Source organism: Trichechus manatus, unplaced genomic scaffold, assembly GCF_000243295.1.
Source record: "Trichechus manatus latirostris isolate Lorelei unplaced genomic scaffold, TriManLat1.0 scaffold00004, whole genome shotgun sequence".
Taxonomy (NCBI): Eukaryota; Metazoa; Chordata; class Mammalia; order Sirenia; family Trichechidae; genus Trichechus; species Trichechus manatus.
Genome location: NW_004443940.1, coordinates 11178569 through 11199838, shown reverse-complemented (window position 1 = coordinate 11199838; position 21270 = coordinate 11178569). Strand labels below are relative to the sequence as shown.

Below are 21270 nucleotides of genomic sequence, written 5' to 3'. Positions count from 1 at the left end.
GGGAGACATGGAGGAGCGAGGAGGGCAGGCTGGGAAGGAGGGGAAAGGAGTATGAGGCAGAGGGCGCAGGGGAGTGATGGGGCAGAGCAACATTTTAAAAATAGGAGTTGGGTTGCCATTGGAAGGGAGAGACTGTGGCAGCCCAGTGGGCATGTGGCGCAGAGGGCCTGGCCTCGGTTGGGGGCAGTAATGGGGAGGCAGGGTTTGGAAGATGTTTTCCAGAAAAAGTCGCCATACTGGATATCAGATGTCCTGGGAGGGGTGGTGACCAGGGAATGGGCAGGCTGGTGGGCAGGGGAAGGTGATGCTTTTGGCAAAAACCATTATCCTGTGCTCCCACGAGTGCTTCTTTGCTGCCCCGACTGCCCAGGTACTCCAGGTGGGGAACGTGGGACTGGAATGCAGGAGACGTCCTGGGCTGGGGTGGTCAACCTGGGAGCTAGTCCCTTGGAAGGAAAAGCTGGTGCTGTGGGGGAATGAACATCTTCAGGAGGAGCGGAGGGCCAGCCTGGCTCCTTTGGGGGAGGAGGAGGCAGGCAGAGAGGTCGGAGAAGTGGGCGAGTGCAAGGTCAGGGGAGCTAAGCAGAAGAATCAGGTACAAGGTGCAGGGTGGGCCAGGATGCAGACAGGACAAGGCCCTGGGTCTGGCTGAGCCAGAGCTCTGTGTGGGGCTGGCCCAAGTGCCTGTGGGATCCCAGAGGGAGAAGAGCCATGGCCTCTTCTGGGTGAGTGGGCTCCAGGGTCCTGGGGGAGAGCTAGGGCTGTGCCTGTTGTAAATATTTTAAAACAAGCTGGTTCCTGTTGGCAAAGAACCATTGTCCTGAGCTTCGTGAGTATTTCTTTGCTGTCCTGGCTGCCCATGTCTCTCCCAGGACCCCCAGACTTCTCCAGGACCCCTAGACCTCTGTCAAGACCCCCAGGTCTCTTCCAGGACCCCCAGGCCTCTCCAGGACCCCCAGGCCTCTCCAAGACCCCTAGACCTCCTCCAGAACCCCCAGGCCTCTCCAGGACCCAGCAACTAAAGGGCAGCACCTGGCCCAGGAGGGGCTTCCAGATCCCCTCCTAGCATTATGGCTAGCATCCACTCTGAGTGGTTGGTGTTCGTGCCGGACTGTCACTTGCTGGTGTGGCATTTATGCAGGAGCTGAGTGGCCACTCCAGAATGGCGCTTGTGTTGCCCCCAGTTGTAGGGTGACTGCAGGCAGGGCAAGGCACAAGGGGTTGTAAGGGCCATGATACTATCTGGCAGGCTCTGCCCACCACCCCATCCTCGAGGAAGCTAACCACAAGACTGGAGTCCACAGGCTCACCAGATCACAGAGACCCATGTCTAAGGGAGGAGCTTGGGCAGGGCTGTGAACGATGGCTGAGAAGGGTAGCGGGCAGTCTGGTGGGGGCCATGGGCCATCCATAGTGGGGGGCTGAGAGGCCAGCAGAGGCCAGCCGGCTGGAGCAGAGGATGTGTAGAGAGGGAATGAGGTAGAGTAAGAGAGGTAGAGCAGGCTGCAGTGAGAGGCCTTCAGACCTGGAGGAGGAGTTTGGACTCTATCCTCCAGGCAGTGGGGAGCCATGGAAGGTGCTCGAGCAAAAGAATGATAAGATGAAAACTCCACTTTAGCACGACTCGTTTAATTTGATGAGCGTGATCTCAGTTTCCCCTTCTGGAAAAGGGGGGATTTAAGGAAATGAAACGAGACGTAAAAGTCCTAGGAAATGTCAAAACACCTTCACTGCTGAGAGCATTAGCGGAATGCGGTGAGGCTCGGAGCTTGATGAAATGAAAGCGGGGGCATGCTAGCGGGACGTGCACGGGGACTTCCTGACGTGGTGGGAATTGAAGCCCAGCAGCAGTGGCCAGCAGCCTGGGTCGAGTGTGGTCCTCACCTCCCTCTAAGGAGGGCCCAACTCACCGTCTGCAAGAGGGGGCTGCCTGGACTTCCAGGCTCCTTTCCAGATGCAGACCTGCTGACCTCTCTGAGGCTGCCCACAGCCCTGATTGTTCTTTCTCCATGCTGGTCTAGGGTGCAGATGAGTTCCTGGGACGCTGCATCTGTCAGCCAAGTCTGGAACGGATGCCCCGGCTGGCCTGGTTCCCGCTGACCAGGGGCAGCCAGGCGGCAGGCGAGCTGCTGGCCTCCTTTGAGCTCATCCAGAGAGAGAAGGTGAGGCTTGTCCTCCTGGGGAGGAGGCCCGGGCAGGAAGCACATGGCGAGGTACAGAGGGTGGGGGCAAGCCTCCATGACGGGAGGGAACTGCCCATATGTTCTGTTCCCCCCCCGCCAGGGGCCTGCACTTGCGAGTGCTATGGGAGTCAGGTCTCCTACTCAGATTGGTTCTGCTCATCTTTTCTGAACCCCAAATCAGGGCATGATGTAACATTGGGGTAGACTCTTGGAAATCTGGACCATGATAGAATGTCTGAGTCCTCTGGCCATTGAATTTATTCTTCACTGGCTCATACACTGACATGGTTCCTGTTGGGAGGACCTCTGGTATGGCAGGGAGAAGAGGTGGCAGTTTGAACTGCAGTGGCAGGTAAGGGCAGGACCTTCCTTCTAGTGCTGGCTCCGCCATGGCCTGGCTGCAGGACCCTGGGCCAGCTACATCCCTGCCGCAAAACAGGGGTTTGGGGCTAGTGCTCTGTCTTCAAACTTGCTGTTTGTATGACATGAACCCCAATGTGTAATTCAGATATAAACAAGGCTGTTCTGGGTGAAGTGTCTGGGGGCACACAGCAGACTGCCAACCTGGCTTCCCCTTGCATACTCCCCAACTTCTGGGCCCCCAGTTGCCTCAGAGGAAGCCCCAGACCTCCAAGAAACGGAGTCTGCAAACCCCTGGACCACCTGATCACGGACATATTCCACGGGTGTCGCTGAAGCAGTGTTATCCTGCCAGGGCAGGAAGGAGGGTGATAGGGGCTTGGGTGACAAGCATGTGAGTAAAACTCTCTTTTTCTTCACCCCTAGCCGGCCATCCACCATATTCCTGGTTTTGAGGTAAGTCTTGCTCTTACCTTTTCTTTTTCCCTGTGTTAGCAGCACCCTCCCAGGTGGGAGGAGCAATCGGGTATACACCTCTACCATCCTGCCTGGAGGCCTGGAGAATCCCTTCAAGCAGAGGAGGACCTGGGTGGGGTCACAGGGGCAGGGTCCTCATCTCCCTCCACGACTCCCTGCCCAGCTCAGGCCTTCTCTGAGAAGTCCGAGAATCACAGGCTGTCAGACTGCAGGGCCCTGTGGCCATCCAACCTGGTGGCTCTCAGCTCACGAGAATCCCCTGGGCAGATTAGTAATTACCGGTGCTCAGGCCCCACCCCAGCCCAAATGAAACACTCTCTTGGAGTGGGGCCCAAGGCACTGAGACCTTTCAGAGGAGTTTGATGTGCTGCCCAGAGGAGTTTGATGTGCAGCCAGGGCTGAAAACAACAGATGTAGTCTGGTGTCCTCGCAGTGTGGTCCCACCAGCAGCACCAGCACCAGGACCAGCACCAGCACCAGCAGCAGCATCGCCTGGGATATTGTGAGAAACACAGATTCTAGGTCTCGCTTCGAACCCACTGAAGCAAACTCTGGGGTGCCACCTGCAGCCTGGGTCTTAACAAGCCCTCTGGGTGACCCTGATGCACACTCGAGTTTTAGACGTTCTGACTGAGACCCAGTTTCTCAACTAATTGTTCCCACTGTGACCCTGTTTTTTCCCTCTACTACTATGGGACTTCATTCCCTTCTTGGATGCTCTCCTTCCTGGGAGTCATGGTAGAAAATGTAGACCTTTCACGGTCCCCAGGCTATTCAATTCAGAACACACTATTCTAGACCAAGCTCTTCTGCAGCTTTGAGACGTGGTCATTTGGGAGCTTTCTGGATGCCCCACCCCTCACGAGGCAATTCTTACCCTCCCACCCCACCCTCCGCTCCCCTCCCCCATCCCTGCCCTGCCCAATACGCGGTCCCTCTCTCAGTCCTGCCACCCCTGAGTATCCTAGGTTGTTTCTCCTTGGCTCCCCAAGTCCAGAGGCCCCAGCAGGGCCAGCAGCTCCAGTGCCTCAGACCTATCTTCTCCCTGGGTCTGCTCCCTCCAGGGTCCTGGGCCCTCCCACCACCTGTCTGTCACATTCCTTCTGTCATTCCCAGAGATGCCATACTGTAGGTGTATGCTTCAGGTTTGCCAGCAGTTCCTCTCCGTCAGTGTCTGTCATCCCTCCTTCTCATGGGTCAGTGGAGGGACGTGTGAAGAAACACCCCCTACACCCTTGACGGAAGCTGGTTTCTGTTGGCTGCTTTCAGCCGTGACACGTGGTGGGCTGATCTGTGGCCCAGCCCAGGGCAGCCTGGCCTTGGGGAGTGTTCCTTGTTACTAACAGTGAACTTTTACCCTTCTTTCTTTCCTCCCTCCACCATCTCCTGGATGCGGAATATGCCGTGTTCATGGTCCAGGTACAGGATACATCAGGGATCCTGGAAGAGGTGAGCTGGGCCCTCACAGGTGTAGCTTGAGGCTAGGGGTGGGGGGAAGAGGCAGAGGGAAAGTGTAGGCCAGCCTTCCAGGTTCCGGTGGCCCAGTGGGCGTCTGTCATATGGAGACCCCTCTCGAATCCATTCTGATACTCTGCATGGGTCCAGGGCTGCCTGATTGTGTCCTGGATGATTCTGGCCTCAGAAGGCTTTTTCGGTTGGGAGGCCAGACTCACCCATACTGCATACACAGCAATGCAGTCTCATCTGGTCGTGGATCAGATGGCATGCTTTCAAGAATAAAACATTTAGAAGAGGCCAGAGCAGTCAGGGAAGCCTTTCTGGTGGGGGCGGCATCCGCCAGACATTGTCGCAGTGCCGAGGAAGAGGTGGGGGAATGTACCTTTGGTCCGGGAGGCCAGGGTCCAGGTTGGGGCCTGGCTGGTTTTGGGGCTGGGGTGATTGGGATTCCTAGGGACTGGGAAGAAGTTTGGGGTTTGCGTCCAGGCAAAGCAAGGCCACGTCCTTTGCCATGGGGGACGAGGAACACGTTCCCTATGCCTCCTGTTCATTTGTGAGCAGATCCTCACGAGCCAGCCCAGGTGCAGGCCTGGGTGGAGAGAGCAGACTGAGAGCCCCGGTCAGATGGGGAGTTAGGCAAAGAGCACCCACTTCCTGCTATCAGGGAATCCCCAGGCTGGGAGCAGACACCATTTGACATTTTCAGTGCAATTTGGACTTAAGAGCTCAGGGTCAGGATGTGGGATCCGCAGGCCCCGCGCCCCTTACCTCACTTCCTCTTCGCTCCAAGACCGAGGTGGGGTCCGCCAAGTGAGCTGGCAGTAATTGCGCCTGACAGGCAGCCTCCTGCTTCTGGCTGCAGTTGCGAAAGAAAGACTGCCGGTTTGGAAACGGGAGCGGAGCTCCGTCCAGGGAAGCAGTACGGAGCCCTTGCTCTTGATTGAGAGCACTCTGGGGCCAAAACCCACAGCCTGCTCTAAAGAAAACCCAGCCCAGGGACAAGTTATTAAAAAAAGTTACAATACTTAACAACTGAATTTGTAATATATAGCAACAAAGACTCGGATTCCGAGAGCAGGGAACTTTCTGTGGTCTCATTGTCAGGAAGCAAATCGAAGTAGAAGCTTTGCAGCCAGATCCTGAAGAGGCCAAGTGTCCTGCTGCAGGTCAGCCAGGCCACAGGCTGAGACGGGGCCCAGGGAGAGCAATTTCTGGGTGTCTGCTGGGCACGGGGCCAGCTGAGCAGGCAGGTTCAGAGCGTCTGGGGCCCAGTAGGATGAATGGAGGCAGGGAATGGGCTTATCAGCTGGTCCAGGGAATAACCCCAGAGATGCCCTTGTGGGCCCCTCATCCCCAGTAGCCGCCTGCCACTTACCCAACCCAGAGCCCATAGCTCAACTGGCTCCCTATTGCTTGAAGACCAAGCTTCATGCCAAGATCCTGGGGCCCATTTGGTTTGAAGAAATCCCGGCGGGTATGATTCCATTAAGATGAAAACATCCAGAATATACAAATCCATAGAGACAGAAACTAGATTGATGGTTGCCAGGGGTGGGGAGAGGGGGTAATGGGGAGTGACTGTTAATGGGTACGGGGTTTCCTTCTGGGGTGAAGAAGACATTTGGGAACTAGAGAGAAGTGGTGGTTGTACAACACTGTGCACGTACTGAATACCACTGAATTGTTCACTTTAAAATGGTTAACTTTATATTGTGTGAATTTCACTTCCATTAAAAAAAGAGAAGAAGAAAAAGAAGCCTGGGGTAGGGGGGCCTAGGTGGAGGCTGTCTTTGCTGCGGCCAAGCCCCTGCCTTGTATCCCTCTACCAGCCCCCCAGGCTCCCAGCCTTCCACCCTCCATCACCGTGGAGAATGCTCCAGCCTCTGGGAGCTTAGATTCTGGGCCACGGGCCATGGGGAGCCCTGCATAGCTGGGCACAGAGAGGGCTGGAAGGTGTGTTAGGAGGCTGTCTGTCTGGATGGGTTGGGAAGCCAGAGGCAGCGGGAGGAGGCCAGCTAGGAGGCTTTTGAAATAGTTGCAGTAATGGGGGCCTGGACTGGAGAGGGGCAAAGTAGGGGGGCATACAGGACAGGTGGGTCTGGGAGATGTTTTCAGGACCCCCTCTAGTGGGAGTTCCTTTTGGCTAGAGCAGCAGCCACATGCAGAGACTCGCACACCTGTGCAAAGTAGATTGAAAACCTTCTGGAAGACAAGAGTGCAGAAGAATGAGCTGAAGTGCTGTCTGCGGTGCTGAGGTTCTCAGAGCAGATGGAGGAGGTAGGGGGTGGCTTCCTGGGAGACATGAGTCTGAGCTGGCTTTGAAAGCAGGGATAGGCAAAGGGGCTGGGGGAGGCCTACAGGATGGCCACTGGCTGCAGGGGAGGGGCCCAGGTGGCAGTCTCTGGAGCTCGGTCGCGTCACTGCCTGGGACTAGTTTATGACTATCTAGAACTGCCCAATCTGGAAACTGTTGGTGGGAAGGGGGCTGTGTGCTGTGTCATTGAGGCTTCCGTGCTATGGAAGGAGCCCTGGGCCCTGGTGGGGAGAGTGGTGGCGTGCAGGGCTTCCTTCCCGCTCCCCAGCCTGTCTTTTCGTCTGTGCCGCGTGCTATCTCCCGTTCCCTCTCTTTCCAAGCGCCTTCCCCTCTTCCTGCTCTCCCTTCGTGTTTCACTCTTCTTCCGTTTGCTCCTTGGCCCCGGCTCCCACTCTCCCTCCTTCTCCCCGCCTCTTCTTAGCCCTCTGTCTCGTTTCTTTTCCTTTTTTGTCTGGAGAACAAAGGCAGTCCGTGCTGCCAAGGGGAATGAGTTCAAAGAAACTGCAATTTTAGATTTCCTGAGAACTGGAGAGTGTGTGCGTGCACGTGTGGGTGTGCGCGTGTGTGTGCTCGAGAGAACGCACACGCGTGCACGCACACACACACCAACATACATTGAGAGGTGATGGCGGGTGACTTAATAACCAGGGTGCCCTAGGATAACAGATCATGTGTGGAGGAAGACCCCACCTGGGACCCTTTAGTGGGAAGGAGGGGCTTGCCCTCCTGACCATCTTAGAGGCAGCCATGGTTAGGAGTATGACCCCTTGTTTCTGCTGCTTCTCTGCTCTGGTAGAAGGGACCATGTGCTGCGGGCTGGTCTCTCTGTGGGTTCAAGGGGTTGACCAGATGTCTCTCAATTCACTCTTCCAAATCCAGGCAACAGGGTACAGCTTTTAGTCTGAGATGTACTCTTGCACCCCCAGATCCACTAGAAGGAAAAGTTTGGTGTTTTGCAATCAGAAAAATAAACCCAGTGGTCCCCCATCCCCCCATCCCTCCCTCAAGGCTTTAATTTAAAACACTGTTTTTCCTGGGATGTGTAATTAGAGCAACATGTTTTTCCTAACGAGCTGGGTGGGGCTGGCAGACAATGGAGCCCTCCCAGCCCGCCTGGCTGCCCCCGCCTGGAGCTCCCCCAAGAGCCAGGATGTGAATGTCCAGAGGGTCCCCTGACTGTCCCCTGCTGGCTGAGGTGGGGCTTTATGGGCTACTGATGACAGGGCTGACCTAGGTGGCTGGAGGGTCTTGCCAACATTTCTCCCTTCCCCTGGAAATAAATGTCTATGGGATGGCCCCAGGGCTGGAGAGGCAGCCTTCCTTGTCTCTCAGGGCCCTCGGCTCCCTGTACTGAACTGAGCAGAGGGATGGATACATGAGACCAGTGGGATGGGAAGACTAAAGAGTGGAAGGGTGCTCTGATGGGCACAAGAGAACCTCACATGTCCTCAGGGGCCTCTTGATCTGAGCTGGGTTGGTGAACACCCTGCATACCTGTAGAACTCCCTCAGTGTGGGAACCCCAGGCCTGCCCTGCGTTCCTGGTGGGAAGGGTCTGGTCAAAGGGGACTTTATCTAATTAGGCCTATATTATGTGGCTGCCCTTAAGGCCCCTGGGTGGTGCCAACGCTTTGTACTCGAATACTAACCAAGAGGTTGGTGGTTCAAACCCACCCAGCAAAAGAAAAGCCTGGTGATTTGCTTCCATGAAGATTACAGCCAAGAAAACCCGAAGAAGCTCAGTTCTATTCTGTAATACATGGAGTCACCATGAGTCAGAATCGACTTCATGGCAATGGGTTTGGTTTTTGAGGTCTGTGGTCCTCAGAGACCCCTGCTACACGGAGGACAGCAAATCAGAATGTCCTGGTGGCCTTTAGTCTGAGATGCACTCTTATACCCCCAAATCCACCACAGCCACTACAAATCGATCTATAGCCGTCCTCCTGCCTGGCAATGTACAATTGGTTCCTCATTTCCACAGCCTACCCCCACTGAGAGTCACTGACCTGGAGGGATGGTGTCATACCCCTTGGGTAGGCTGGGCCAGAGAAGGCTGAGAAACTTGGCAGCAGGAGCTGGCAGTCTGCCTGGGGCCACAGGACTCCCACACGTGAGATGATCTGGGACCAGTTAGGACCTCGGGAACCTGGAAGCTACCTAGGGTCACTTAGACAGTCAAGGTTTTAAGAATCAGAGAATAGGGTTGTAAGAAGTTTCTGGTGTGGTTGGCAAGGTTTTCTTGTGGATGGAGAGCTTGAACTAGGCCCTGAAAGTTGTGTCAGGTTCAGGAAGGTGGTGAGGGAAGTCCATTCAAACAGAGGGAGCAAAGAGCTGGCTAGGGGTAGGGAGGACCCGAGGATCGGGCTGGAGCAGACCAGAGCGTTGGGAAGGATTTCTTTATCTATCCGTCTACCTGCCCACCCAACCACTCATCCGTCTGCCACCCTGCTCTCCCTCTCTTCAGTTATCCACCCATAATCATTTATTTATCGGACAGGGGATTCAGTTGTGTTCTCTGCCTTACGGAATTTCTGGTTTAACCAGGGACACAGAAAAATAAGCACATAGAGATGGCACAGGTTGACGTGTTACAGTGGGAGTAAGACCAAAGAGATATGAGAGCCATGAGGGTGCTTAACTTAAGCTCAGAGCCACAGGGGAGACTTCAGTGGAGATCTGAAGTCTCAGTAGGAGGCAGCTAGATGAAATGGAGTGGAAGAGCATTGCAGGCAGAGGAGCCAGTAAGTTCCAAGCCTCAAAGGCTAAAGAGAGTGTGGTGCCTCCTGTAGCCTGCTAGTGTTCAGGGGGCTGGTACTGAGCAAGTCTGGGGATGGGGGTGGTGGCTTATCACTATTTGAGGCCTGGAGGGGAAAGTTATTTGGTGAGAGATGAGACCAGAGAAGTCAGTAGGAGCTAGAAGATGAAGGGTCTTGGAGGCCAGGTCAAGGGGTTTGACCTCATCCTGAGTGAGTGAGGACCTTTGAAGGATTTGAAGCAGGGAGTGACCTTATTAGAAAGATCACCTTGGCCGCAGAGTCTACCATGCACTGGTTGTTGAGAGGAGATGTGCAAACTCAGATGTGAGAAGACCACCTAGGAGGACGTTGGTGAATCCAGGTGAGAGAGCGTGGTGACCCAAACCAAGGAGAGGAGACATGTGGATGGACCTGAGAGACATAAGGAGACAGAATTGCCAAGGCTTGGTGATCAGTTACCCATGGTGATGAGGGGAAGGGAGGGGCTGAGGGCGGCATAGGAATTTTTGGCTTGATTGTCTCGGTGGATGGTGGGGCCAATTTCTGAGACAGGAACATTTGAAGGGAGCAGATTTTGAAGGGAAGAGAAAGAATCCAATTTTGGACAAGTTTTGAGTGAGAACCTTTAGGGCACATGGATGTTATGAGCAGTAAGAGGTTGGAAATGTGGGCCAGGAGCTTAGGAGAGACGTTTGGGAACAGAAGACCTAGGAGAGGGCTAAGGATGGGTGTTTCAGGGTGGGTAGAAGAGGGGGGCTGCTGACGAGACTCAGCAAACAGAGGGTAGGAGCAGCCAGAGAGGCTGGGGCTAGCAGTGTGGAATCAGAGAGAGCATTTTAAGAAGGAGGCCGAGGTCAGCTGCTGACGGGGTGAGAGAGATATAAGCCAAAAGGTGTCTTCTGAGTTGAGCTACAAGCAGGTCATTGTAGACTCTGGAGAGAAAAGTTTAACGGGAGTGAGGGGAGGGGTGGGAGGGGGACAGTAGAGGCAGAGTGCTTGGGGGCAGAGAAAGTGGAAGCGAGGGAGGACAGGCTGTGGATTTAGACAGTTCTCTTCTGGAAGCTTCACTGTGAAGGAGGGAAGAGAGTTAGGGAGACTGCCTAGAGGGGGGACACAGAGAGGAGGGCGTAGGTGGATTTAAGAGATGTGGGTGTCTCTTAATGAAGAAGGGAGAGATCCAGTAGGTAGAGTGAGAGATTGTGGAGGAGTGGGTAGAGGTTCAGAGGGCCACAGAATTTAGGCATCGAAGCGCTGTTGTAACTCAACAGGCTCCCAGAGTGGCGGTGAGGTGGGCACAGCAGCAAGGGAGAGCACTCTGGCGGCAGCTTGCAGGCTGGGTGGAGGGGGGCCCTAGAGGCAGGAATCCTGGGGAGGTGGCAGCATGTGGCAGGGAGCAAGGGGGCCCCGGGACCCCTGGGGACAGCAAGGTGGACAGAGATGGGGCTTCTCACTGCGGGAGCTGCCGCGCAGCACACCTCTAACTTGTCTCTACTTGTCTCTCTCTTCTGCCTCCGCTGGCTTGGTGCTCCACAGCTGTGTGCACCTGCCTTCTTCCTCCAGGGCCTCCTCCACATGGTACTAGAGCTTAACCTTCTCCAGGTTCTTGTTTCCCTCTCCTTCTCAATGAACAGATTCTTGAAAATGGGTGTCTACACATGGGTCCTCAGTGTGTAGATAGGAATGTCATCACCACAAACTCAAGGGAGCCCGGAAGAAAGATGAAACATGGATATAAGGGATAAAAGGAGTCAAAGGGACAGTGCTCAGAGTACAGGGGCTTGGAGAAGAAAGTTCCAGAGGGAAATGTTATTAATGAGTTTTCCTTGGCGATTTCAGGAGAATGTTGCAGCTGTGTGAGAAAGGTTTGGTCTTTCTACCTCTCCACTTTGGGGAACTTGAGTTCCTTCCCTGATCCTTTTTTTTTTGCCCCTTTTCCTCTGGGGCTTTTGGCTCGAGGCCCACACTGAGTTGGGCTTCAGCCCCCGGCAGGCACGAGCGGGCCACGAGCAGGCCAGCAGGATAACCCTTCATTTAAAGGGGCCACCCCTGCCTGCACAGCCACTGCAGCTGGTGCCTTCAAGTGACAAGGGTGGGCAGCAAGCCAGGGGTCTCCCTATCTTGCAGGCCCTGCCTCCGCTACTCCAGGAGATTTCGTCACCCTGACCGAGATGGGCAGGCACCCCGGGAATTGTGTGCCGAGGCAGTGCTGCATGTCACCCTTGTTTTGATGGCACCTTGTCTCTCAGACAGCCTAAACATGCCAGTGCTTCCTGCGTCATGCCCCTGTGTTGTGCACCTGGAGGAAAGTTCCACAGATCCCTTCACTGCCCTGGTGTCTTAGGGATGGCTATAAAGCCAGCGCTATTCTGAGAGATGTCTCTGATGGGTCAGCTCTCCTCAAGTCCTCCTGGGAAGATCAACCACAACAAGGAGAGTAAAAGCAATGGTCCTGACAGCAATTACAGTAATGGTTAGTCATTACCAATTATTAAGTACTTCCTATGTGCCAGACCTCTTTACATTTGTTCTCATTTAATTCTCAGAGCAACTTTGTATAGGCACCGTTGTCCCAGACTTTCGTATGAAGATACTGAGTCATGGTGGTTGAGTAATTTGTCCAAGGTCAAACAGCTAGGAAGTGGCGGGGCTGAAACTTGAACGGAGGTCTCTCTGATTCTAGAACTGAACTGCTTATCGTTACCAGTCAGGGAAGTGCAGTGTCATCCCTGAGTCACTGGGCAGAAGTGACAGCTGGCATTGACTGTGAAGTGGTTCGTGGAGGTGGAAGGAAGCTGGTGTATTCCTCTGCTCCCACCATCCGCTTAAGGGCATCTGTGGATGGATGCAGCACCCTTTGAGAAGGAGACCCAAGCAAGTCATTTGGAAAACGCAAAGATCCCATCATTGATTGAGTTTGCACGAGGCAAGCTCTGTAAAGTGTCCAGCATAGCCTTTTAAATTATAGTTCACATTTACTGTCAGGGTCTCCAGTGTGGACATGCAGGTTGTGCACTGCACAAGGCACCGTGTCTAAGGGGGTGCAATTTCTAGGATAGATATCATCTACTTGTATTTATTAGATGATATGTATCCTGGAAATTGTATTTATTAGGAGCCCTGGTGGCACAGTGGTTAAGCACTTGGCTGCTAACCAAAAGCTCAGTGATTTAAACCCAGCAGCTGCTCCGTGGGAGAAAGATGTGGCAGTCTGTATAAATTTACAGTCTTGGAAACATTATGGGGCAGTTCTACTCCGTCCTGTGGGGTGGCTGTGAGTCGGAATTGACTCCATGGCAATCGGTTTGGGCTTGGATTTGTATTTGTTATAACCGTTTTCCAGTAGATGGCAGTAAAGTGTCTTGCTCTAATAAACTAGCAAAATATGATGGTTTTCTGACATGGAAGTAAAGAGTCTTAAGAAAGGGACATCTTTCTCTAATTGTCGCAAAGGCGCCACGTGGGCTAGCAGTGGTTGTCTTATTGAGAGTTTACGTGAACCAGGCACTCTTCTAAATGTGGTACAGGTATTAACTTCTTCAAGCCTTGCAATAACTTTTGAGGTTGATCTATTTTAATAACCATTTTATAGATGAAGAAATTGAGCCATAGAGAGTGAAATCAGTTGTTTAACTCAAGGAGTCAGGATTCACACCCAGAGACTGCGTTCCTTCCCAGGACTTGGTAGTTGGCTACTCCTAATCCATGACGATACCTGTCTCCCTCACCCCAGCATGCTTCCCCGTGTAGTTCTTCACGATCACTGGGCATTGTCGTCCAAGCCTTTGTGGCCAACCCTTGGTAGGACTGAGTGGACACAAGCCATGCTCCTTCCCCCGTGGTCTGTGGTGGTGAGAGGAGCCCCCCAGCCATGCTCTTTGGTGCCTTGTGGATGGAGGATGCTTTATATGCCCTCCTCTCATTTATAAATCGTTCTACTCTTCCTGGCTCACAGTGCAGGTTCTCTATCCTTCCATTGGACAGGTGCGACAGATGGGGCTTGGGGCTGGAGGATGTGCTGGGTGTGGGGTATGGTGGAAGTGGAATACCAGGGCAGGTGGTAGCTCAAGAGGGTCTGAGCCAGAGGTAAAAGCACTGGCCTCGAGGGAGGGGATGTGGCCCTTTGGGACTGAGAGTGCTGTGTGCCAAGAGGAGGCTAGAGGGAGAGGGATGATGTGGAAGTGCTAGCGTGTGTGCGTGTGTGCGTGTGTGTGTGTGTGTGTGTGTGTGTGTGTGTGTGTGTGTGTTGTGGAGGGAGGAGACCCTGAACAGCTCATTGGTGCATTGGAGCCTGCATTATGGGAGGAGAGGCAAGTTAGGTTGCATTTGAAACAGGGCCATCTAAACTGTGGGCCAAGGTATTTGAATTGTGACCCTGAAGAAGATGGTGACTGGCAAAAACTGACTTAGCTCTCTCATTTCTGCCCACCTTTTTGCCCACTTCTGCATCTTTGCTCTCTGTTTCTGTATCTCTCCATGCACATCATTCTTTCTGTCCCCTTTCTCTTTCCTTGCCTCTCTGCCTTGGTCTTCCTCCCACCTTTGTCTCTGATCCACCTGCTGTACCCTGCAGTCGGAGGATACCGACCTGCCCTACCCACCACCCCAGAGGGAGGCCAACATCTATGTGGTTCCCCAGAACATCAAGCCAGTTCTCCAGCGGACCGCCATTGAGGTGAGCCCGGCCTGGGTGGTGCTGCGGCTTTTGGGCAGCCTGGCCCGTCCCTTTCTGGCCCAGCCCAGCGGGCCCCAGTCCTGAGGCCTTTCCCGAGCTCTCCTCATTCTGTGTTCCCAGATCCTGGCATGGGGCCTGCGGAACATGAAAAGTTACCAGCTGGCCAGTGTCTCGTCTCCCAGCCTCATAGTGGAGTGTGGGGGTCAGACGGTGCAGTCCTGTGTCATCAGAAACCTCCGGAAGAACCCCAACTTCGACATTTGTACCCTCTTCATGGAAGTGGTGAGCCCCACTCTCCCTGCTGTCCCCTTTCAGAGTCCTGGTGGCTAGCATTTCCTTATGGCAGCTTGGAGGTCCTGCCCTGACTCTCCACCAGGCCCTGAGCAGGTCATGGTTCATATCTTGCCTCACTATTCCTATTCTGTAAAATGGGGAAGAAATGTTTACGCTCTCCTCACTGGAAGCGTTTGAGCCTGTGAACCGTACGAATGGGGCCAGCCTGTTCCCTCCTACCCAGATCCCAGATCAACAGAAGTCTTGAGAGCTGTTCTCTGGCTGGTTTCCCTTCCAGGGAAGCCCCAGACCTTGAGAGCTCCCCTCAGGGGGTTGCCAGGGCCCTGACCTTCAGTGATTCCTCCAAACCTTCACTGACTGGGTTCTGCCCCAGCCTGGCCTCTCTGAGGAGCATGCCCGCCAGCCCTCCTTGCCTGCGTTGGGCCCCCCAGCCCTCTCCAGCTCCCTAAGCTGCCTGTCCCTAGCGGCCAGAGTAAGGCAAGTCTGAGAATAGGAAAATGGTTGCAAGATGAAAGCACTATAGAAATTCCAGGCCCAGTGGCTGTCAACAGGAGCCTCCTCTTGGCTGAGCCAAAGCCGCCACCGAAGGAGAGCGTACAAATTGTTTCAAGTTGTGTTCAAAGTGCTTTGTGGGGTGGGGGTGGGGGTGGGTGGGAGGAAAAATCTTGGTCTGTAAGCCAACTCTTGAGTGTCCACTTGCGGGGGACTGCCTGCAAGAAATGTTGAATCCTGGGCCAACTTCTCCCCTGTTCTCCCTCCCCGGCCAGTGAGGGTCCAGGGAAAGTAGACTTGCTTTAACTCCAGGCTGAGCTGGATGTATTTGGAAGGTAAACCTGTGGGGGAAAGTCATCCTCCCCACATGGCAGTCAAGAGGCAGACAGAAAAGGTATGTGGCTTCTTTGCACCATTGGCCAGCTCCTGGGCTTGGTTAACCACCATTTTGGATTTGTGACTGTTGGGAATTATCTGGGGGTTTATAGCATTCTCTGATCCTTGCCCTGTGAATAAGGGCCTCCCCCTGGCCCCGATTTCTCAGAGAGGGAGTCCAGGCCAGTGCCCAGAGCTGTCCTTCCCCCTCTGCCCAGATGCTGCCCAGGGAGGAGCTCTACTGTCCTCCCATCGTGGTCAAGGTCATCGATAACCGCCAGTTTGGCCGCCGGCCTGTTGTGGGCCAGTGTACCATCCGCTCGCTGGAGAGCTTCCTGTGTGACCCCTACTCAGTGGAGAGTCCATCCCCACAGGGCGGCCCAGGTAGGGAGAGGGCCTGTTGGTAGGGAGGGCCAGGGCAGAGGAGGCCTCAGGAGCAGGTGTGATTTCCCAGTTGAGATGTGTCCTGAAGCCCTTCCCCTTCTGGGACCTGAATGAGAAGTGTTTTATGCTCAGCTAGACCAGAAGGCGGAAACCTCAGCTTCCTCAGGGCTTAGCCTAGCTCAGAGTGGGGCACACCAGGAACAGATGATCAATCCTGTGGGTGCTGAGAGGTGAGTGTTTCAGTGGGGGTGGTAGGGGTGGTGGAGGAGAGTTGAGGAAGAGAGAGATTCAGGGACACAGTAGGGGGTGGGGAGGGAGAAGAAAAAGGTGAGGAGGAGGGAGAAAGAACTGGGGAGACAGAGAATGGCAAGAAAGATGGGGAAGACAAAATGGGAGAAGGAAGAAGAGGGTGGGAGAAACAGAGATTGGGAAGTGTGGAGAGACTGAGGTGTCTCATCCAGCAGTTCCCTGGTTCTCAGTGGGGGGTGTTGGTTTGTAGGGGGTGTTGGTCTGTTGGTCTTGTGACTGGTGAGGGGCTGCGTTTGGAGGAAGCCCCTTCTCAGGCCTGATGTTGCTCTCCCCTACAGACGATGTGAGCTTAGTCAGTCCTGGGGAAGAAGTGCTCATCGACATTGATGACAAGGAGCCCCTCATCCCTCTCCAGGTAGGATGGGCACTGGTGCCCAAGGGAGACACCAACTCCCACCAAGAGCTGTTCTTGAGTGCCTCCTTCCACCTGTCATTCCTTCTCGCTTCCCGCTCCTTTTCCCCTACCCTTCCTTATCCCACAACCTCTATAAAATGTCTCCCTCTGTACCATGGTGGCTGGACACTGCATGAGGGCTCAGATGGGGAACTTTTAGTCTTATAAGGAAGCTGTGGTTTCTGGGCAAGACGCAATCCTTTTCCCCGGGATTGTGGGAGAAAAATGACCCCTCTACCTTGTGTCACATTGAGGGCTTTCTCTTGGAGGTTGCCCAGTAAGTCAGGGTGGGAGGAGCAAGTGTGAGAGAAGGAAGACAGGGAGGAAGTGACTGGACCATCTCTGGGGTACTATAGCCCCTATCACTCTATCCCAGCCAGGACTCTTCCTGGAGGGCATATTCATCTATGGACTTATGCTTGGTGGTACCTTGGAGGCAGATGAGAAAGAAGGGCCTGTGTCCAGGCCAATAGCCCCTCTCCTTCCATTCCACCCTGCTCCAGGAAAAGAAAGGGAGAAGAACCAGAGAGGGACCTTACTCCAAGGGTATCCAATCCTATGGGCATGTAAGAGTCACCCTTTTGCTATATACTCAGAACCCTAGGGCCAGTTGGTGAACCAGGAGCCAATTCCAAATGGTATGGCAGGAGATCTTTGGCATCTTTTACAGAGAGGGGAGCGTTCTCCTCACCTTGATTGAGCCTTGGGGTGGCTCCAGATCCTGTAGGACAGAGACCACCCAGCCCTTCCCACAGTGGAGATGGAAAAAGCCCTCGTTGTGATCACCAACCTTGAATGCTGCACATGTTCCAGATTGTCACTCTCTTTTCTGGGCTGTCACCCTACTCTCTGGGCTTTGCAGGATGCTAGTCACACCCCTGGCACCCTTCCAGGCCTAGGTAGACAGCACTGTGTATTCAGGCCAACAGCCTATTTATTCACTCAGGGATGGGAATGGCACTTCAGAGGGTTCTGTTTTCTTTGAATCATCAATCACATTAACCTCAAGAGCAAGAGAACACACTTGGGTACCAGGCTAGACACAGGATCCTTGAAGCTCAGCTTTGACGCTGTCCCTGGAGATGTGCTTATAGGGGCTTCACTCTTCATTAAGGGGTTTTTCTCCTTCTTTCTCTCTGTCTCTGTCATCTCTCTCATCTTTCTGCTACTTCCATGGGCATCTCTGGTGTTCAGCCCTCTGGCCTTGCTAATGCTAAGACAGAGGTCTTGCTCTACAGTTTCACTGCTGTGAAGTCCTCAGCAGTCCTGGGCTTTCCCCTCCACATTTATCCAGCCTCCATGGCTCCCCATGACTCCCACCCATCACCCTTTCTGTTGGGGAGACCTTCTGCCCCTGTCCTCTTGGCCAACTCCTGGCCATTCTTTAAGACTCAACTTGGTGTGATCTTCTCTGACTCCTCCGCTTTTCCTGCCACTCCTTGTCTATATCTTGGTCAATGCACTTACCTTAGGTTCTGCTTATCTCTGTAAATGTCAGAATATTTCCAGACTCAGCTCAGAGCAGAGACTGAGGCTCATTCCTCTTTGTATCCTCAGTGCCTAGCACAGGGCCTGGCTTGGAAGAGGCATTCAAAAAGTGTGTGCCTGGATGGATGACTGGTTGGATGGATAGATAGGTAGGTGGGTGGGTGGGTGGATGAATGGATGGGTAGGTGGGTGGGTGGGTGGATGGATGAATGGATGGGTAGGTGGGTGTGTGGGTGGGTGGATGGATGGATGGATGACCTACCCATTCTCTCTCTGGGTCTGAGGAGGAATCTGTCTTGACTGGGCAGACCCAAGTAGAAATTTCAGATGGCCCTACATGGAATTCAGCTAAACTCAGTACTAGTGCTTTCTGGCCTGGGTGGGTGTTTGTAGCTGAATTCGGCAGATGGTTTTCCCCAAGCTCCAGGCTGCTGTGTTCTGGCTCCTGTTTTTTGTCCCTTCAGTGAGCCTGAGACTGTGTAGGGAAGTGGTGGCCTGCTCAGCAGGATTTCCATTCTGTGTGTGCTGCCCTCAAAATGTCTACAGACTCAGATGGGAAAGGACTATTTTGGTTCCTGCTGGCTATGAGCACAGCCAGAGGCAGATGGAGAGGAGGCCCAGTCTGGCCGTCTTCCTGGCATTGACATGAGTGAACCAGGGCCAGGGTCTGAGCCAGAACAGGGTCTATGTACCTTGTGGGAGCACAGGACCACTCTGGCTAGAGTTGCTGGCCAGGCAGAGGATGGGGAGCTGGGATTTGGGCTCCAGGAGGTGTACCCCCAAAGGGAGAGACTCGGCCTTGAAGGCCATAGAGGTTGGCAGAGAAAAGGAGGAAACAAGATCAGCCTGCTCTGGTAGAGGACACTTGGACCCTGCCCTCACTGAGCTTCTCATACGATGGAGGAGACGAAGCCCTCTTCTTAAAGAGCCCCGTGTCTTGCAAGGAGACCATTCCTTGTATCCAGGGATCCCTGGCCTGATGAGGTCTCATTGGGGGTTCTGAGGAAGCTCCCAGTCTGGTATCTGATTTCGTACTGTGTTTTTCTCTGACATCCACTGATCTGATTTGGCTGATCCAGGAAATTTTTTGATAACTCATCTAGAGCCCCTGGCACTTTGGAGGAACCAGACACTCCATGGCTGATCCAGGAGGCAGTGGTTTCCAGTTCCAAATGGTTTGCCAGATAATTCTGGCTGGGCTCTCGCCCCACCCCTCCCCATGCTGATAGAATGGAGGGCCCTGGTCCTTGGGGACTGGAGGTTGACAAGAGGTCTGGCAGAATTAGGGTTTTGCCTGGCTACTGTTTTCCCAACCCATGTTTCTCAGTAGCCTGGTTTCTTCTCATGGCTGGTGCAGCCCCCACTGCTGTGCTTACCACGCCCTGGCTGTGAACACAGTTTAGGGCTCTTCTCTAGGTTCAAATATGCTCTTGCCACGTTTGGCCCCCTGATTTGGTCCTCTCTTGTCTCGTTCCTCAGTTACACCATCAACAGCCCAGCTCTTGGGATGAAACTTGTCACACATTTAGAAAAAGTCACCTCAGAAGCTTTCTGCTCAGGTCATCAGCTGACACTCACGATGGAGCATTTTTCAGATTTCTAGGAACGCTTAGGTTTGCATGGCGAGTAGCCAGTTTTGGAGATGACTCAAAATGTATGTGCAAGGCAGATCCGGACGCTCGGCTTTCCAGGGCTCGTAGGTCAGTGTGCCTGAGAGAGAGAGAGAGAGAGAGAGAGAGAGAGAGAGAGAGAGATGAGGGAGAAAGAGACAGAGTGGGAGCAAGTATGTGAGCAAGCTCTCGAGGGCGCTGGGCTGAAGGTGTGTCCAGCGCTGGTAGTAGCATAGCAAGAATTGTGCCTTTAACTTTGAATTTTCTGAAGGCAGGCCTGAGGGCAGATCGTCTGAGGTAGCACAGTGGTACTTCATTCCATCTAGTTCTCTGCTTTTAAAGAAGGATATATTCATTTTCCCCTGATTATAAACATGATACAAGTCTGTCAGTTTGTTGTACTATAGGAGCTTGCATGTTGCTGTGATGCTGGAAGCTGTGCCACCAGTATTCAGATACTAGCAGGGTCACCCATGGAGGACACGTTACAGCTGAGCCTCCAGATTAAGGTAGACTGGGAAGAAGGACCTCACAGTCAACTTCTGGAAAAAATTAACAGTGAAAACCTTATGAATAGCAGTGGAACATTGTCTAATATAGTGCCTGAAGATGAGCCCCTCAGGTTGGAAGGCACTCAAAAGATGGCTGGGGAAGAGCTGCCTCCTCAAAGTAGAGTTGACCTTACTGACATGGATGGAGTCAAGTTTTCAGGACCTTCATTTGCTGATGTGGCACGACTCAAAATGGAAACAGCCGCAAACATCCATTAATAATAAACTTGGAATGTACAAAGTATGAATCTGGGAAAATTGGAAATCGTCAGAAATGAAACAGAACGCATAAACATCTATATCTTAGGCATTAGTGAGCTGAAATGGACTGGTATTGACCATTTTGAATCAGAAAATCATACGGCCTACTATGTCGGGAATGACAAATTGAAGAGAAATGGTATCACGTTCATCGTCATAAAGAACATTTCAAGATCTATCCTGAAGTACAACGCTGTCAGTGATAGGATAATATCCATATGCTTACAAGGAAGACCAGTTAACACGACTACTATTCAAATTTACACACCAGCCACTAAAGCCAAGGATGAAGAAATTGAAGTTTTTACCAACTTCTGCCATCTGAAATTGATCAAACATGCAGTCAGGATGCATTGATAATTAATGGTGATTGGAATGCGAAAGTTGGAAGCAAAGCAGAAGGATTGGTATTTGGAAAATATGGCCTTGTGACAGATAACAATGCTGGAGATCACATGATAGAATTTTGCAAGACCAACGACTTCTTCATTGCAAATACCATTTTTTCAACAACATAAATGGCGACTATACACATGGACCTCACCAGATGGAATACACAGGAATCAAATCAACTACATCTGTGGAGAGAGATGATGGAAAGCTCAATATCATCAATCAGAACAAGGCCAGGGGCTGATTGTGGAACAGACCATCAATTGCTCATATGCACGTTCAAGTTGAAGTTGAAGAAAATTAGAATAAGTCCATGAGAGCCAAAGTATGACCTTGAGTATATCCCACCTGAATTTAGAGACCATCTCAAGAATAGATTTGATGCATTTAACAGTAATGACCAAAGACCAGACGAGTTGTGGAATGACATCAAGGACATCATACATGAAGAAAGCAAGAGGTCATTAAAAAGACAGGAAAGAAAGACAAGACCAAAA

At 53.0% G+C, this 21270-nt stretch overlaps 1 protein-coding gene across 14 annotated transcripts in view; it reads left to right on the top strand.

Annotated features, from left to right (window-relative positions):
• Nucleotides 1-21270, top strand: part of DYSF (dysferlin) — a 247256-nt gene that overhangs the window by 141946 nt on the left and 84040 nt on the right. For all 14 annotated transcript variants that reach the window (XM_004369223.1, XM_004369219.1, XM_004369221.1 and 11 more), the window contains 7 exons: nt 2022-2162; nt 2970-2999; nt 4440-4469; nt 14121-14222; nt 14343-14504; nt 15602-15767; nt 16355-16431. In XM_004369223.1, the coding sequence (XP_004369280.1) occupies nt 2022-2162; nt 2970-2999; nt 4440-4469; nt 14121-14222; nt 14343-14504; nt 15602-15767; nt 16355-16431 (708 nt within the window). The remainder of the gene's footprint in view (nt 1-2021; nt 2163-2969; nt 3000-4439; nt 4470-14120; nt 14223-14342; nt 14505-15601; nt 15768-16354; nt 16432-21270) is intronic.